General features: G+C 41.2%; 1 protein-coding gene across 2 annotated transcripts; it reads left to right on the forward strand.

The window, feature by feature from the left end:
- Nucleotides 1-1,227: 1,227 nt before the first annotated feature.
- On the forward strand, nt 1,228-15,794 carry ing3 (inhibitor of growth family, member 3). Of its 2 annotated transcripts, none has more exons than XM_088348098.1 (12): nt 1,228-1,395; nt 1,560-1,631; nt 5,411-5,511; nt 7,556-7,621; nt 7,715-7,811; nt 7,885-7,956; nt 10,821-10,970; nt 11,038-11,213; nt 12,751-12,968; nt 13,157-13,349; nt 13,423-13,461; nt 15,595-15,794. In XM_088348098.1, the coding sequence occupies exons 1-12, from the start codon at nt 1,368-1,370 to the stop codon at nt 15,709-15,711; spliced, it is 1,329 nt and encodes a 442-aa protein (XP_088204224.1). In that variant the 5' UTR covers nt 1,228-1,367; the 3' UTR covers nt 15,712-15,794. The 2 variants fall into 2 exon arrangements, with proteins under 2 accessions (XP_088204224.1, XP_088204225.1); XM_088348099.1 differs by having other exon boundaries at nt 10,854-10,970.
- Nucleotides 15,795-20,048: the final 4,254 nt, after the last annotated feature.

The raw sequence follows: 20,048 nt of genomic DNA on the forward strand, positions 1-20,048 counted from the left end.
GACAGAGGCTACACTGATGATTTCAACCAGAAGATGGCGTCAGCAAGTAGAATATTTTGAAGTTACGGGGACAGTGTGTAATATTCAGAGACTCTTTGTGGCTACAAGAAGTTCATTTAGCAATAATACGTGAATTGAACTTGCCGCCATGTTTGTCCGTTGTATTGTTGCTTGTTGTGCCACTGGTTTTCGTTCGCATTAGACAACTGTGCCATCTAGTGGTCGAAGATTACACACTTGGGTTTTAAGAAATAATATAAACAAAGACGCAATGGACAAAAGTCAAGTCAAGTCAAATTTATTTATATAGCCCTTTATCACAAAAATGTCTCAAAGGACTGCACAGGATTACAAGTACACAATGACCTGATCTTAAACCAACATGCGGGCAAGGAACAACTCAAAACCTCAGGGTGAGGAAAAAGAGAAACCTTGAGAAGGGACCTCAGAAGTGGTTATCCCCCTTTCAGGATGACCAGGGTGAATTACATTTAGCGTTACAGTACACAAACATAGTAAACACTAGGTAAGATGTTGAAAATTTGTCCGGAAAGTGCATGACAGCAGCGACGCCCCCAGCATGTAAACTAGTCCAGAAAGTCTATGACGGCCACGACGCAGCTTCCCATCTCTGCCAGCTGGTCCATGCAGGAGTTCACATGCTTCAGGTCAAACGCAGGTCCTCTGACTCATCTCAAATCGTCCTTCTCCTTCGTATCACAGTCGGAAAAAGACAGGACAATGCAGAATATGAGGTGGCCATCAATCATAAGCTTTGGAATAGAAGTGTGTCTTAAGCCTCGATTTAAAAACTTCCACCGAGGTTGCAGACCTCATTTCCGGAGGCAGGGCATTCCATGGAGAACGCTCTCAAGCCTGCAGACTTCTTGGCTCTCGGAGACACAAGTAGACCGGCATTTTCCGAGCGCAGATCCTGTGCAGGAACATAGGGGGAAATCAAATCAGAGAGATAAGAGGGTGCAAGTCCATGCAAACATTTATATGTTAATAAGAGAACCTTAAAGGCCCAAAAATGTAGAATTGAGAGACAATAGTTTTTTTAAGTTATCTTCACAACGTGAATAACATAAGACAAACTAGGCTCTTATCACTACAAATAAAGTAAAAATATTTTGCAATGATTAATAGTAATTTACAACCGCAGTCTCGATGAAAATGAATGGAAAGCCCTAATGACAAATACTTCTTCTCGCCAACTGGGGGCAGCAAAACACAAAAGAGCGCTTGTTGTGCGGCTCAACGAGAAACGAAGAACCCGACAAGGCAGAAGCTGCAGCAGACAGACGGCGCCATCTTGAAAGAAATAATTCGTGTCTAGAAACGCGTCGAAGCTCCTTCTTGTCGTCATGTTGTACCTGGAAGATTATCTGGAGAGTGAGTATAAGACCGTCGGGTGTCGTCCGAGGCAGAAAGCGAGCGTTTTGAGGGCTAAATGTGTCCCCTCGGCTGCCTTGTCTGTATCCGGCTGTTAGCCTAGCACCCGGCTAGCGCGTTAACACTTGCCCCTCCCCCACTTTTTTTCTTTTTCCTCTCTCCAGTGATCGAGCAGCTTCCCATGGACCTTCGCGACAGGTTTACGGAAATGAGAGAGATGGACCTCCAGGTCCAAAGTACGTCCATTGCAATCCACTGCACTTATCCGTCCCACACAACAACAATCTTGCAAAATGTCAATGGTTATCAGAAACTAGCTGTGTTGGTCACGTTACTTTCAAATATAATGAGTTCTAGTCACTCCCTGGGGTATCCCTTAAACTTTAAGGCTTAAAGGGACTCCCAAATTCTAAAACATACAAAATGTGAGAAAATAGTATAATTCTTTTGCATCAAATCTATATAAATGTCATGGGTACATTCCAATGTTCTTCCTGAGCTCTGGCGTCATCTGAATCAGACCAGTCACCCTGAACCGCTTATCCTCAGTAGGGTCACGGGGGTGCTGGAGCCCATCCCAGCTATCTTCAGGCAGTGGGCAGGGGACACCCTGAACTGTTTGCCAGCCAGTCGCAGGGCACACGGGGACAGACAATTTGCTCGCTCACTCACACCTAGGGACAATTTGGACTGGCCAATTCACCTGACATGCATGTTTTTGGAATGTGGGAGGAAACTCACGCAAGCACGGGGAGAACATTCAAACTCCACATAGGAGGTTCAATCTCATGACCTCACGCGCTAACCACTGCGCCGCCGTGCTGCCTACCAGTCACCCTATTGGTTTATATATTAACCTGTTGAAAAAAGTGTTTTAAGCCAAGTTTTAGTAGTTTTTGTGAAGAATGCCTAGGCGTTGTGTCGCAGATGGGTGCAGCAATTTTGCAATAAATGGTAAACTTGCAAAAAAAACACACAGGCTGCCAAAAATGTCTAACCGGGACCGATCGGCAGAAAAACAGTAGGCTGGCTGACTGAAAACATGCAGTAAGCAGCCAGGATAACCGTGAGCCAACGATGTAAAACTACCAGCAATAAACATGAACACAGCCGGTAGAAAAAACGATGAGCACGGCAGGCAAGCCATCTAGCCGACTGCTAACGGAAGCTATTTTGACAATATTACATGAATTGCAGAACGCGCAGTGGAAAACAAGGAGGGAAAAGACACAATCACATACCTATGCGAAAAAGGAACGCACCCTGTTCAAAACGGCAGGTAGACTGTTGAGTGTCTTGGGCAAGTACAGCCTGCTTGCACCCATTCCTCTCTAGGGCAACAAATGTGTCCACCCGGTTTCAAAGCAGGGATCTTTCGTGTCACCGAGTTAGTAACTGAATTACTCTATCATAAAAAGTAACTAGTTAACAAGGAAAGTAACTTATTCTGCTACTTTGAAAAGAAAATGTTGTATGTCACAGAATTTGAATTTTTCCGAGCAGTATTTGAGTCAGTTGAATAAAGTAGGACAGGTAGTTTTGTATAAATGGGTTTCCTCAATGCACTCTGGTTGTTAATTGGTAGTCAGCAAATACAGCTTTGGATTGGGGCTTAGCTTTTCTGACATCTAGTGGACATATTTAGAATAGCATTATTTTCTCTTCAGCTTCTCTTAGCGTTGTCTCATGGGCAACACAAAATGATGTGGCGGGCCACATTTAGCCATACCTGTCAAGCTCCAGGGCTCCATGCCCATAAAAACTAGTATTTTCCCTTACAAAATAATCTTACACCATATTTTTTTTCCAAACGTGTTTATTTATGTAGTTTAACATGTTATATTGTACATGTGTTTCGTTATAGCATATATATTGTTCATTAACATTTTGTTGTGAGATCCTGAGTTGCTCGACATGAATAAGGTTTATTATAAAAATTTTTTTAAAATGAAGTCGCTTGGACGTTTACTGTAGAAGGAAAAAATACATGCAAATGGAATTAAGTAGAATGATACATTTTCTTATTCAAATTATTAATTAATTTTCTGCATTAAATTATTGCTGGTAATATACTGATTAAAGGGGTAACCACAAACCTGTCTTTTTTCATTTTCTCCTTTAATACTTCCTTTTTTTCTTAACTTCTTTATACAACAATAATGATTCGTAATAAAATGCATCAAAGCAAGTGAGCCGTTGGAGAGCCAGCTCTCTTGAATGAGTTGAGCCGAAAAAGCCGGTTCTCCAAAAAGGGACTGACTTCCTTTCACTACATAACTACCACATGAAATCCGAGGCGGCAGATGCATGCTCACAGTAGCATCGAATCACTCGCTTTGTTTGCAAAGGAAAAAAACGATACCGAGATAGAGGCTACCGCGGCGAACTCGTTTGACTCGATTGATTTGCCGTTTCGTGATAGTCTGTGTATACTGGATGGTACCCATCGTTGACAAATTTGCGTTTTTCCGGACAGATTTTCTTGTACGTCGTACACGTCTTAAAATGCATATTAAACGTACTTTGTACGGCAAAAACGTACAGCTCGACAGGTATGCATTTGGCCCGTGGGCCTTGAGATTGACTCGTGATGTTGAAGAAAATCTAAATAGTCGTCAATGATCCAAATTTTACAGAATAAAGCCCTTAAAGGACAAAAAGAATGAATACAAATATTAAAAATCCGGTTACGAACAAAACAAGTTTGATGTTATTTGTGTGGTTATAAAAATCAGTTTAGGAGTTACTTGAGAACTCGTAGGCATTATAGAAATAGTATTTTTTTTTTTTTTTTTCCCAAATTTGAAGAGCCAGTTTTTCAATACAGTGGGACCTCACTACTTCGCGGTTCCACGTTCGCGGGTTCAGAGCTTCGCGGGTCTAAAAAAAATAAAAAATAAATAAAATAATAATAAAAAAAAAGTAAAGCATTTTGAAGGGGCGTCGCTACTTAGCGGATTTTCACTTTTCACGGGTGGTTTTGGTCCCCATTAACCGCGATAACCGAGGGATTACTGTATTTCCTTTTCAAACACCCTTCGAATGATCAAATCATCTGTAAGCTCTGCAGTAGCTTGAACATGAAGCTGATCATTTGCTTCAGCTATGTTAGAAGAAGAATCCTCGAAAAGCGGTTGGATCGGGGATCTTGCAGACTGGACTTAGAGAGACCTCTGTATGGACCGGAAAAGAAAGATGGATTGGTAAACAAAAGTGGTTGAGGTTAAAGCAAATAACGAAGCAAAAGAAAGTCCATCCATCCATCCATCCATTAATTGTACCGCTTATCCTCAGTAGGGTCGCGGGGGTGCTGGAGCCCATCCCAGCCATCTCCAGGCAGTGGGCAGGGGACACCCTCAACTGGTTGCCAGCCAGGGCAGGGCACACAGGGACAGACAATTCGCTCGCCCATTCACACCTAGGGGGCAATTTGGACCGGCCAATGAACCTGACATACATGTTTTTGGAATGTGGGAGGAAACCGGAGTGCCCGGAAGAAACCCACACAAGCACGGTGAGAACATGCAAACTCCGCAAAGGAAGGTTGGTAGCTGGATTTGAACCCATGACCTCAGAACTGTGCCGCACACGCGCTAACCACCGTGCTGCCACAAAAAGTATTTTAGTGAAATCAACAATGCGAAGTCTGTCAACTTCAATTTATGTCAATTTGAAATAGTGATTTCATACTTTTCAAGAAAATAAGTACAAAATTGATTCAGTAAGAAAAAGGGCTGGAGAGTTTGAGTTTAATGTTACTGTCATGTGAAAAGGACATATCTCCAATTTTGGGTCATTTTATATTTCATGAAATGTTTATACATATAAATGCACAAAAATAAATGACAGAAAACGGAGATATACCTTTCTTACATGACAGCGACAATATCCGAATCGTAGGAGTCAAATCAAGAGCAGAACACTGAGATACGGTCTCGTGATGCTTTTCTGTGTGCTATTGCTTTCGTCTTAATTGAATTTTAGTTTTTTATGACCTGACCTAATGTGTGTTCAGATGCGTCCGATCAGCTGGAGCAGAAGGTGATGGACTTCTTCGTCAACGCCAAGAAGAACAAACCTGAGTGGAGAGAGGAGCAAATGGAGGTCATCAAAAAGGTAAGTTGCGTATTCATATCACTGCCAAACACGTCTACCGTCCAAAATCTCAATATTAGGTTCAGGTTTTTGTATAAGTGTATCTTGACTTTTGAATAGTGTTCCATCCACGTTTCAAATTGATGCAGGTATTGAAGTAGCAATGGTTTCTGGAACCAGTATTAGCTGCAGTGTAGTGGATTTTATATACAGTGGGACCTCGGTTATCGCGGTTAATGGGGACCAAAACCACCCGCAAGAAGTGAAAATCTGTGAAATAGCGACGCTCTTCAAAAAACAAACAAACCTTTGCAGTACACCCCCCCTGTATACAGTACAATACAGTACACCATATGGAATACGGTTAGAGAGAGAAATTCTTATTAATAAAACAACATTTAACTTACCTCTTACAATAAGTTCCTTTAAGCGTAGTTGATAAAAAGCTGTGCAGTACGATGAGGTAATAACGATGAATGACTGCACAGGGGCAGGAAGAGCTTTACTGCTCCTCGGATGACGGCGCAGACGATGCAGGAGAAGCTGCAGGAGGCGGCGTATTGGATATTGTCGGGCTAGCTAGCATAGCTATTTCCTGCTTTCAATTTGTCCAATAAAATCACTTTTTCGGTAAGTGTTAGCATCTTTCGCTTTTTCTTTGGTTCACAAGCTGCACCAAGTGATGAAGAGCGTTTAGGAGCCATCACGAGGACTTCACAAAACTTTAAAAGACAAAGGCTACAGTAATGGCGAGAAGCGTACTGTATTGTGCTGTACAGTATTCGTACGAGATAAGCGTGGTCTACTGTAGTGAATGGGCCAATGGGGAGTCGAGTATTCAGCAAGTGCTGGCCAATGAGCTTGCGATTATGGCCTCACGGCTTAGCGTATACGTGCATTTCTTTGTGTTTTAAAATTTTGTAAAATGATGCAAATACTAATTCTAATTGAAGATTTTGTTTTCAAATTTTGTAAAATAATGTAATTTCTAATTTTAATGTCATATTTATTATTATTATTATTATTATTTTGTCTTTGTTTTTTGTTTTAACTATTACAGGCCGCGAACGTCGAAGCGCGAAGTAGCGAGGTCCCACTGTATCTAATAATCGGAACATAGAAATTAGAAGGAGACTGAATGGCCATTGATTAAATCCAATATTAAGGAAGGATATTTAGGGATTTCTGATAATGTTTAATGTTTTTTTTTTCCAGTAAATGTCTACAGGATGTCCTAAAATGATGTACATGTAACGGCACCCAGCTGGATAGGCTAGCTCCAGTTGGTGTTCCACATTTGTTTTATTCATGTTTGGTTTTTGTTGTTGTTTTACCTCACCTGCAAAATAGATGATAAATGTCAGTCTCACACGACACCATATTATTGTTGGCATGAAGGATCATTTATTGAGCAAGTCTCACTAAATCACGTGAGGTCCCGTGAGACTTGGCCCAAGCAGCCTTCTCTGACCTGTGAGACTTTGCCATCTAGTGGTGATAGACTGGTACTTCTCTTAGCCTTTCTGCTATACAAAACTCAATACCCTGAAAAATAATAATAAACTTCCCCTAACAGTCATTTACGGATTACACAACATAAATCCCCAAATATAACATTTTAACTAGTCAGCAACCCTTGTTGAGCCACATATACACAGTTTGACATAAAATATCCAATAAGCTTTTTTTTTCAGATTTGATTTTGGTGTAAAAATGGCAGATACCGGGCTTATGTATGTACAAAAAATGTTCTAAAAACTTTCTGGAAATGTAAAAATAGAGTTGAAGTCTGAAGAGTTCCACACACAGATTCCCCAAACCATTTTTGCGCTTTATTTTCACCTTTCAGAATGTTTTCAGAACATTTTTTACACAAGCTTAAACCCAGTATCCACCATTCTTACTGGAGAAAAATCAAATCTAAAAGAGACAAAATCTATTGGTTATATGAAGTCAGTCTATTATTTTTGGGGGGGACACCCTGCATAATGGAGGTATCAGAATCTGCAATCTGTAATAGTTGAGTATAGGTATCCCTCGTTATGAATGAACTGTTTGTCTTCAGGATTATTACAAAGCTCTGGAAGATGCAGACGAGAAGGTGCAACTGGCCAATCAGATTTATGATTTGGTGAGTTATTTCTGTCAGTTGCCACCTCAACGATAAATTACATAGTTTGTTCCACAGACACCGCATATATCTTATTCCACTATCGTGCTCTAGGTGGACCGGCATCTGCGCAAGCTGGACCAAGAACTGGCCAAGTTTAAGATGGAGCTGGAGGCCGACAATGCCGGCATTACCGAGATCTTGGAGAGACGTGAGTGCCAGCAGAGCCCGATTCTGCATATGCTGGCTTCTCATCGCTCACAATGTGCTTGTTTGCCCTGCAGGCTCCCTGGAGATGGACAGCCCGTCTCAACCCATTAACAACCATCACGTCAACTCCCATGCCGCTGCAGAAAGTGAGTTTCTCGCCACCATTCCTGTCACCTTCCGCTTACTAGGACCGCCACTAACAACTATTTTCATAGTCGACTAGTCATTAAAAAAACAGGTATTAGCTTTTATTTTCTTAAACTTAGCATGCGGTTGATAATAAACAAAATACAAATGGGTACACTGAAAAATACATCTTGTTTTGAGAATGCACGTAAATGTGTTCAAAAATGTAATACAAATGCCCTATATAAAATCTAATAGGCACAGATTTCGGTCTGTAGGGACATAAATCCATAAACCACTGTTCATTATTCAGGGAGATGCAAATGAAAAATATATATATTTGGTTGTGGTTTATTTGAAGTATTGAATACAAAGTAAAATACATGGATAAAAACTCATTGTTTCTCAGCTTCTTTCAACTTGCGAACCTTCAATTTATTAGACTTCAATTCTCTCGCGGCTGCTCGATTTCCATGTTCACCTGCATAGCGTAGAAATCAACAGACCATAATGGATGAAAGCAGGGAAAGCATTCAATGATGGGAAAGTGAGGTTTTAGATTTAATTTATATTTGGGGGGGACAACTCTCTTCAGCGTCCGGTAGCACAATAACTTTTAAATTGTCAGATATGCTAAGGCATTAGCATCCATGAGCACTTCCGTTAACAATGTCTCACAGTGTTCATTTGACCTGTGAAAAGTGATGGGTCCCGGGGACTCGCATGCTCAAAAATCTATGGGTCCCAACAGAGATCTATGGGCCCCCAACATTTAGTGATATCAAGGTTGAAATTGTAAATCGGCGACAAATATATAATATAAATCTATACATTCATTAAGTTTTAATCATCAGTTTACTGGTAATGCAAATCAGTTATCACTTCAAGAATTTTCAGTTCACAACAATAATGTCCATAATACAAAATAATATTGCTGAGATAATTATATGAATTTATATTTTCATTCAGTTTTAATCATCAGTTAATTGGTAATACAAAGCAGTTATCACTTCAGATTTTTCAGTTCATATATTCTTCGTGTTTTGCTGTCCCGCCACAGTTGTAATGCCTTCTCAAGGTCCAATCCATTATCATCCTCCTCATAGCGTCACCAGGAATATAATTGAGTCCATTTTGGCAGAAAAGTCCTTTTCTTGCTAGGAGTATTCTTTTGTTTATTTTCTTTCGTCGAATCGTTCGCTTCAACACACGTGTTTTCCTTGCCTCCGCGATCCTTCAAAGAATTTCTCCGCCGATTTTTCGGGCCGGAATTGTTGCCGTTGTTATCACTTTCTGCATTATGTTTCGACTTATTACCGACACTGAAGAAATGACCGATTTTGTGTTGATTTTCACCTTCCTTCGACGACAACCACCACAAAAATGACGAAGCAACGAGATCTCGTTTGCCGAGATTGGCATGCGGACAAAAACTTGAACCGCGAGAAGAAAACAACAATGCCTGACGAAAAGTTTGGAGTGCTGTAAATCTTTGTTTAAAAAAAAGTAATCAGGTAATAATGACAATTTTGTGTCAAAAAAGTTGCGTCCCGGGGACGCACGTTGATTTGACACTATGCGTCCCCAGCAAAAATGATGCGTCTAGGACGCAGGAACGCGGGTCAAACGAGAACATTGGTCTCGTGTCCTCTTTCGCACACGCGGGGTATGATAGCAATCAAACAAGAGACGTCTAAAAATCACAGGAGATGCATTATTGTCGTATTTTGTCGGAAATGTGAACGATCTCACAAAAATTGGACTTCACCAAGGCTCGATCCTGTGACCTCCCACTCTCTGGAGTGTTAACCCAACCCTAAGGCCAACAAGCTGGTCCCCGTCCACCGCTCTGCACGGGAAAACAGGGCGCACTGCCCGATAAGGACCGCCCTACATTTTGAAGGAAATCTTAAGACTTCTATGGCCGTATTCGGCAACAACCTCATTAGCAGCAGTAGAACAGTAAATAAGAAAATGTGATGTCAATTTTGCGAAGTACATTCAGTGGGCAACTGCAAGTTCTGTAACAAAAGAACTTCGATGATTCCCAACAGTTTAAAATGAAATGGTTTTAACAACTGATGTTTGTCATTTTAACAACTGACATTCGTTCTGGATGCATTTAGTTTCAAAACAAATTTGTCAGGAACAGTGGCACAAGGCTCATGCTTTTTTTTTCCATAGCGAAATATTCTTGTATAATGAATGTCATCAAATCCATATTGGCTTGAATGTTACTAGACTTTGTTTTGTTAGAACTGTCCAGCTGTTCTCTTTAAATGTTCATGCATCACCGAGGTACTGCCATGATATGGAAAATCTGTTGTAGTGGTTTTAGCTGGTACGTGTAGTTGATGTTGAGGCCGTCATTTCTGTATGTGACTGCTCAAGACACTATTGCAGGGGTGGCGAACACGTGGCTCTAGAGCCTCATGCGGCTCTTGGCCAATAAGAATGCGGCTCTTTGCCTCATCATATTTTCTATATACTGTGGCTCTTTGCCTTGTTTCATGTTTTTTTTTGTGTGTGTATTGAGGGTGAACACTTTCCCTGAAATCAACACAAGAACAATACTTGTATTGTAAGGAGAGGAGTGTGTTATGGGAAATATGTTTTTGATTGTGTGTGTTTGTGTCTGTCATGGCAGGTCAGTGTGTGGTGTGGCTCTTTGACTCTCATAGTTGAAAATTTTGGCTCTTGGAGTCAAACTTGTTCGACACCCCTGCACTATTGTGTATGAGCAACTCTCAGCGGAGATCCTATTTATGTAGAGATGCTTCACTCAGTTGGGAAAACATCTCTGGCAATACTAGTCAACAATGAATTGCATTGTTGACTATTTCTATTATCGATTTTTTTTTTTTATGCCGACTAATTGTTGCAGCCCTAGTGTTCACGCTGGCTTCTTTGGCGACAGAGCGGAGATACAGCGCTGCGACGCACCACACGACCGAACACGTGCCGGAAAAGAAGTTCAAGTCCGAAGCCTTGCTGTCCACTCTGACTTCAGACGCCTGCAAGGAGAACACACCGGGTATGCGCGGAGGGGCCACGCCGCGCTCCGGCAACCTCGTGTTACCGTCTTTTTGTGCATGCTGCAGGTTGTCGCAGCAACAGCATGACGTCGTCATCGTCCTCTGCCACCAACAACATTTACGGAATCAACTCTTCGCAGCCGTTGACTTCGTACGGGCTGAGCTCTTTGCCCGCCGGGCCTGCCGCCGGTGCGGGCGCCATCACCATGGCTGCCGCGCAAGCTGTCCAGGCCACCGCTCAGGTCAGGCCTTCACACTAATCACGCCCCATGTCAAAGTACTACGTTATTATTCTACATTCTTAGGTCCGGGAGTGTTTTTCCGATAGAAGGACATAATGATAGGCAATTGTTTATTTTCTTTATGTAGGTTTTAAACCAGATAAATCTAATGAAAGCTAGAGCTATTGTTGGTGATAGGAATGAGCGGAGAGGTGTTGTCAAAGGATAGTGGGATGTTTGGGCGCGTTCTAAGGGATGGGCAGGGCATCTGTATCATGCGGCAGGGGTAAACCAGTGAAAGCTGTTGAACAAAAGAGTGTGTTGTGTCACCCTGACCCGAATGACATGGCTGCTTTCTCGTTTCCCGTTTCATCTTAAGGGACGAAAGCATGACCGACTTAGGTGCAGAGGTGCCTAACTTGTTTGGGTATTTGGGTTGGCCATGGTCCAAAGGTTTTGGGGGTGTTTTTTGCTCCTTTTTCCTTTCTTTATTTTTGTATATGTGTTTGTCTTGCTGTTGGTCACCCCTCTTGAGGGATATGACCAAGGTAGATAGATAGATAGATGGATAGATAAATCAGGGGATGGTGTAAAAATAGTTTGCAATAATCTGTAGTCTGTGCAGCCCTTTGAGACTCCTTGTGATTAAGGGTGTCACAAATAAACATGACTTGACTCATCCTGAGATTTTTGAGGTTTCCCTTGCCCTCATAGATAGATAGATGGATAGATAGATACTTTATTCATCCCCGTAGGGAAATTCACACTTCCAGCAGTCTACCCCGTTGTTTATTAACAGATTAACATGTCGGTTTTAGATCAGGGGATGGTGTCATAATAGTCTGTGGTTTGCAATTAGCTTTGGTCTGTGCAGCCCTTTGAGACTCCTTGTGATTTATGGCGTCACAAGTAAACATGACTCGACTTGAGGTTTTTGAGTTTTTCGTTGCCCTCATGTCGGTTTTAGATCAGGGGATGGTGTCATAATAGTCTGTGGTTTGCAATAGTCTTTGATCTGTGCAGCCCTTTGAGACTCTTTGTGATAAAGGGCGTCACAAATAAACATGACTTGACTTAACTTGACTCAACCTGAGGTTTTTGAGTTTTTCCTTGCCCTCATGTAGATTTTAGATCAGGGGATGGTGTCAAAATAGTCTGTGCTTTGCAGTAATCTGTGGTCTGTGCATCCTTGTGAGACTCTTTGTGACAAAGGGCGTCACAAATGAACATGACTTAACTTGACTCATCCTGAGGTTTTTGAGTTTTTCCTTGCCCTCATGTCTGTTTTAGATCAGGGGATGGTGTGATAATAGTCTGTGGTTTGCAATAATCTGTGGTCTGTGCAGCCCTTTGAGACTCTTTGTGATTAAGGGCCAAACAAATAAACTTGACTTGACCTGACTTCTTCTTGGCTAATCAATAGAATTTAAATATGAAGCATTCTATCACCGAGCCATATGTACTTAAAAAGCCACATACGGCTCGCGAGCCATAGGTTGTCTTACCCTACTGTTGAGCATCTGCCGTAAAGTCTTCGCCGCCTCGTGTGACACACCAGATGAAGGAGGGCCGGCGGACTTCCAGTCTGAAGGCCAGCTACGAGGCCATCAAGAACAACGACTTCCAGCTGAGCCGAGACTTCTCTCTTTCCCGGGAGGCGTCCCCGTATCCGTCTTCCGCGCTGGCGTCCACGCTCACGCAAACGTTGGCCCCGACCACCGCCACCGCCGTCACCACCGCCTCCGTCAACCCAGATGCGCGGGGACGCAAATCCAAGTAAGAGAAAGAATAGAATAGAACATACCTTTATTGTCATTGTTACAACATGGGTTGAATATATTGTGACAACGAAATCGGACGTGGCACTCCAGTTCCAAGGGAAACAAAAAGGATAAAGGAAAGAAGGAAGACCGCCTGAGCACGCATCTTGATCTTCACTCAATTTTGGATTCTTTTTGTTGCAGAAGCAGCATCAAGTCTTCCAACCACCAGTCGTCTTCATCCTCGTCCTCGTCGTCTCTGTCCTCGTGCTCTTCGTCGTCCGCTCTGGCTCAGGAACTTTCCCAGCAGGTTTCGGTTCTGCCCGAGGCCGAGGCCAGCGCGCAAGTGGACTGGACCTACGACCCCAACGAGCCGCGTTACTGCATTTGCAACCAGGTCGTTCCCCTTCCCCCGCTCTTGTCCTCACGTTTTCGTTTCTCGTCACTGACGACCACCGTAATAATTGCAGGTGTCGTATGGCGAGATGGTCGGATGCGACAACACGGATGTGAGTAATGTGCAAACGGTCTCGATTTAATTACTTTTTTGGAGTTCATAGTAGTTACACACAGTTAGCAACTAATGAAACTCGAATGCACCATATTTTCTGCACTATAAGGCGCACTAGATTGTTCGGTGCACCTCCAAAAAATGTTCTGCCGTATATTTTTTATACATAAGGCGCACCGAACTATAAGGTGCGTGAAACCTACTGCAGACAATAGTGCAATGATGAATCAGTTGATAAGTATCGCTGATTAGAATTGAAAAATGTTGTTTGCAACGGGTATCGAACCCAGATCACAGCGGTGAGAGCGCTGACACTTTATCACTACGTGACCAGTGGTACAGATTACAGACAGAATGGCATTTGAGCTTTTTTCATACCACTCTTTTTACTGATTTCAGCGACAGACTACTGTCACAGTCCTGTTCCACGGACAGACTGAGGAGATCATTTCTCCCTCATGCCATGAGGCTCTTTAACTCCACTCGGGGGAGTAAGAGCCCACATTAAACCCCACCCCCACATTTGCATATTACCCTATTTTTATTACAGTGTGTATTTTACTTAACACTATTTAAATACTCTTTATCAACACGTTATATTGGGTATTTTTATATTCTATATCTTTTATTTTATTGTTATATTTTTCAACAGAAGGATACTGCTGGAAGTGTGAATTTCCCTACGGGGATGAATAAAGTATCTATCTGATTTGCATAGTGCATTCTGAGAGAGTAAACAGTCCCTCCAGTTTTTCACATGTGCGTCAATAACATCTCGGTTTAATCGGTATACACACATCAAAGAGCTTCTACAGTATTTTGTTGATAAACTGTTTTCTGTTTCTGTCTTTCACAATGTTTTTGATGCACATTTGAAGAAGTGGAGAGACTGTTTCACTTATCAGAACGCACTATGCAAATTGGTGTTTCTGGCATCGGGAGTAAAAAGGGTGTGGGATAAGCTTTAATGCCTTTTCGTATGTTATCTGTACCACTGGTCTTCCAGTGGTTAAATGTTGGCTCCATCACGATCCGGGGTCAAATCTTGCGATTGGTCAATCGTTGTTTCAATACGAAAGTATATTGTAAAACCTTATCCAATCTTATTCACTGTATTCTGGGGACCCATTGGCTTAAAATGCTCATTTTCTAATTTGTAGCCTATTTGGGGATTTTAGGTGATACTTATAGTCTTATAGAAAATACAGTAAATGTTCATAAACCATTCACAGAGAATGTTTGAATTTAACTACAGTGGAACCTCGGTTCTCGACCATAATCCGTTCCAGAACCCTGTTCGAAAAGCGATTTCTTCGAACACAGAAATCCTTTTTCACATTACAAATAATGTAAATCGTTTTAATCCGTTCCAACACCCTGAATGTTTACCTTTGTTTACCTTTAAGACACAAATAACATAAATGTAACCCAAGCTAATCGTACGTTAGCGTTATCGTAATCTTCCGTACGAAAGATTACGCTAACATGAACGTGTAAAAATAAAAAAAAGGATAAAGAAAATAATTATCAATAGGATATAGGATGATTGTTTGGAAGGAGAGTCTCCTTCCATAAAAACTTCGGGGAGCTCTTCTATCTGAGGGGTGCTCACACCTTCAAACCTCTTTGCTACGGATGACTGGCTACAGGATGTTCTTTTCTCTTAAAATATCTATCCAATGACACTTGCTTCTGCCTTCTTTTTAGCACTTTTCGGAAGTGGTTCATGACAGTGTCGTTAAAGTCATGATGACTCTGGTGGCTGCAGCTTCATCGGTGTGGTGAAATTCTGTTACTCGGCCCATTTGCTACACATTCGTTTAATCTCGGACGTCCCCTAGTGTATTGGAGGTGCAATTGCACCTGAGAAAATTAAAAGGAGTAAAAAAATGTGATGTGAAACATCCACCCCGGCGTTCAAACTCCGATTTGTTCGAACCGAGAGTCGTTCGAAAACCGAGGTTCCACTGTAGTTGGAGAAAATCTACAACTCATTGACTTGACTTGACATAGTCCTAAGCACCCCCAGCAAATCAGTCAAAAACCTCTAGTTACAGTTGCAAAATCACACTTGGCCTGGTTCCGACAAGATGTTATCAAATGACTCCTCCGGTGTGCATTTGTCCCGCAGTGTCCCATTGAGTGGTTCCACTACGGCTGCGTGGGCCTAAGCGAAGCCCCCAAAGGGAAATGGTATTGCCCTCAGTGCACGGCCGCCATGAAACGACGGGGAAGCAGACACAAGTAGTCCGAAACAAACGTCACGTGCCGTCGGCGCTCCTCTTTTCTTTTTAACAATAAAGTTTTTCTTCTCAACAAAACACGCACACATCCACGTCTGCACTTCATTGGCTCCACTGACTTTGGTCCCGCCCCCGCTCCAAAACCATTTCAACGTCTTTCACATGTGCTGTGCAAGGTCTACAGCAGCCTTGGGGAGTAACGGAATACATGGAACTGTGTTACCTAATAAGGACATTCTGTAAGTTACAATACAAGTGTAATCCAATTACAGGTATATTTAGTATAAATTCAGGGGTCTTTTGGTTTTGACTGTTGGGCCTTTTGCAGGGGAGGCATCAAACATACTTGCATCAGGCGAAGGAGGGTACCAGTCACCAGTCTGAGATGAATCGACAACCTAGTGAATTTGAATATTTTCAAGATTTTTGACATTCCCACTTCAAATAGGTAAAACTTGTCTGTGTTTAAAATCTATATCGATCTATCTATCTTGGTCATATGACCGACTTCAAGACAAACACATACAATAACAAAGACAATGAAAAAGGGGAAAAAAAATAGCAGAAAACAAACATTTTTGGAGCATGGCCAACCCAAATGCCCAAACACCCAAACAAGTGAAGCACCTCGGCACCCAAGTCGGTCATGCTTTCGTCCCTCTAGATCACAGGTGTCAAACAGGCGGCCCGCGGGCCAGATCAGGCCCGCTAAGGGATTGAATCCGGCCCGCGAGACAACACTCAGAGAAGCGCAAGAGAAAAACAAGCTGCAAGGTTGAAATTGGTCAACTTGATGTTGCCAAAGCCAGGTGCCTCGAACAAAGACGCTGTACTTGTATTTCTTTCTTTCTGTCTTTTTTTTCTTTTTTTTTCCTTTCTTTTTTTCTTTTTTTCTTTTTTTCTTTCTTTTTCTCTTTCTTTTTCTTTTTCTTTCTTTCTTTCTAGACATCTATCTATCTTTCCACCCCTTTTCACCCACTCTGTCTCTTTCATTCTGTGTCTCTCTTTTCTCTTTCCTCTCCTGTCTTTCTATTTCTTTTTGGATTTCTTTCTTCCTTTCCCTTTCTTTTCCCCCTCTCTCACGACTTTTTATCTTTTGTTTCTCCCTCTCTCTCTTTTTCTTTCTTTGTCCCGCCCTCTCCTTTTCCCTCCCTCTTTCTCTTATTTCTTTATCTCTTTTTTTTCTCTTTAATCTACTAGTCCGGACCCCGACAGAATGTTTGTTCTATCGTGTGGCCCCTGAGTTAAAATAAGTTTGACACCCCTGCTCTAGATGAAACTGGACACGAGAAAGCGCCGTGTCACTCGAGTCAGGGTGACACAACACGCTCTTCTGTTAAGACAGCTTTTGCTGGTTTACCCCTGCCGCATCATACAGGTGCCCTACCCATCCCTTGCAACGCGTCCAAACAGCCCACTATCCTTTCACAACACCTTTCCACTCCTTCCTATCACCAACAAGAGCTCTAGCTTCCACTAGATTTACACCTTTCATGCAGTGCACTCATAACACCATCCATCCATTAAAATAATATTGGGATACTAATGTAAACTAAAACGGCATATCTTGTCTGCCATGTGAAAGATTTTTTTTATTTTTCACTAAACTTGGTAATTGAAATTTAAGCATTTTTGTAGGACTAGAAGCAACTACCTGACCTTGATTCCCTCCAATTCATTTTCGAGGTCAGGTCGCAGGTCGGATTCCTGGCTCCTCCGGCATTTGTCGACATATTTTTGACTTTTTTAAAATTTATTTTCTGTTTATTTAATTTTTATTTTATTTATTTTATCTATTTTATTTATTTTACTTACTTTTTATTTCCTTTTATTTTTGACATTTTGAATTTTGACTGTTGTCGGCATATGTCGAAGTGTCCTTGGGCAAGACACTGAATGGCTGCATGGTCGCCTTTGGTGTGTGTGTGTGTGAATGGGTAACTGTGAAGCACATTGTAAAGCGCTTTGGGAGTTCTTCATTCACTTGATAAGCGCTATAGAAATGCAGACCATTTACCAATTACATTGTTCATTTATCTTACAACAAAATGTAGTAATTGTATTTATAATGTGACCAAGCCCCCCAAAAGTTATACCATTTTAAAAACTTCCTTAATAAAGGACTGAGTAGTCTTAAATATAATAAAAAAATAAAGGGTAATACATGTATTACAAAAATGTAAACAACTTAGCATTGGAAATACTTTACAGCCTTAAGTCCATTTAAATGCTAGTGTCACTTGCGACATAGCGGAGTAGATAGATAGATAGATAGATAGATACTTTATTCATCCCCGAAGGGAAATTCACTTTTCCAGCAGCATCCCTAAGCTGAGAACAATCGAAAATAACACTAGTCTTAGTCCATAAAATCTTCATGGTTCACGTATCCCTTAACCGAATTGGTCGTCAGGGCACCAATGAGGATGCAACTCTGGACAGCCTTCTCTTCAGTTGACGGTTCCTCGCCTGTTCCTGGGTCGTGGCGAAGTTGGCGTCAGTCTATTTCCCAATGTTGTCAGCCCAGGTCTTTTCAGTCTACCTCTCCTCCTGCCCCCTTGGACTGTGCCCTGGAGAATATCTATCCATCTATATCTAGACATCTATCTATCTGGACATATATCTATCTATCCATCTACCTAGATATCTATCTACCTATATAGATATCTATCTAGACATCTATTTATCTCTATCTGTCTAGACCTCTATCTCTATCTATCTAGGCATCTATCTAGACATTTATCTATTCTAGACATTTATCTATTCTAGACATCTATCTATCCAGACATCTATTTATATAGACATCTAGATATCTATCTATCTAGACTTCCAAACTTCTATCTAGATATCTATCTATTCTAGACATCTATCCATCTAGATTTCTAGACATCTATCTATATAGACATCTATCCATCTATCTACATATCTATCTATCTAGACTTCCAAACATCTAGACATCTATCTAGACATCTAAACTAATATCTATCTATCTAGGCATCTATCTATCTCTATCTATCTAGGCATCTATCTATCTCTATCTATCTAGGCATCTATCTAGACATTTATCTATTCTAGACATTTATCTATTCTAGACATCTATCTATCTAGACATCCAGACATCTATTTATATAGACATCTAGATATCTATCTATCTAGACTTCCAAACTTCTATCTAGATATCTATCTATTCTAGACATCTATCCATCTAGATTTCTAGACATCTATCTATATAGACATCTATCCATCTATCTACATATCTATCTATCTAGACATCTATCTAGACATCTAAACTAATATCTATCTATCTAGGCATCTATCTATCTCTATCTATCTAGGCATCTATCTATCTAGGCATCTATTTATTCTAGACATTTATCTATTCTAGACATCTATCCATCTAGATATATAGACATCTATCTATATAGACATCCATCCATCTAGATATCTAGACATCCAAACATCTAGACATCTATTTATATAGACCTCTAGATATCTATCTAGACTTCCAAACTTCTATCTAGAGACCTATCTATTCTAGACATCTATCCGTCTAGATATCTAGACATTTAAACATCTAGACATCTATCTATCTAGACATCTATATATATCTATCTACATAGACATCCATATATCTATCTAGACATCTATCTAATAAATTCCATGTTTCTGTGTGTGTACTATCGTAGAAATAAATGGGTAAAAACTTGGTGTAGTAATATTGTTTCTGCTAACTACAAAGTGTAACGTGAAGTGACACCCCAGCCAGATACTGTACTCTGGGTGCCCAGCACCCCCTAACTCTGAATTTACAATCGCTCCTGGTATTTAAATTATGCTCATTTGGTCTGTTATTAACATTTTTAGTGTTGATGTACACCAAGAGTAATCACGTTACATTTCTGCAACATTATGACATTGGGATAATGATACTGATTGCATTTTTCAACAGGTAACTAGTAATGGCATCGGATTACATTTTAAAGTACAGGTGTCAAACAGGCGGCCCGCGGGCCATATCAGGCCCGCTAAGGGATTGATTCTGGCCCGCGAGACAACACTCAGAGAAGCGCAAGAGAAAAACAAGCTGCAGGTTGAAATATGTCAAATTGATGTTGCCAAAGAAAGGTGCCTCTCTCTCTCTCTTTTCCACCCCCTTTCTCCCACTCTCTGTCTCTGTCTCTTTCACTCTCTGTGTCTCTCTTTCTCTCTTCCTCTGTTGCTCTTTCTCTCTGTGTGTCTTTTAACCTCTTTTGCTCTAACATCCTTTTTTCTTCTCTCTTTTCTCTTTCTCTCTTCCTACCCTTCGCACTTTTTTTCTCTTTTCTCTCTTTCTGTCTTTCTA

This window comes from Urocampus carinirostris, chromosome 11, assembly GCF_059441175.1.
Source record: "Urocampus carinirostris isolate Australia breed hairy pipefish chromosome 11, RoL_Ucar_1.0, whole genome shotgun sequence".
Lineage (NCBI taxonomy): Eukaryota > Metazoa > Chordata > Actinopteri > Syngnathiformes > Syngnathidae > Urocampus > Urocampus carinirostris.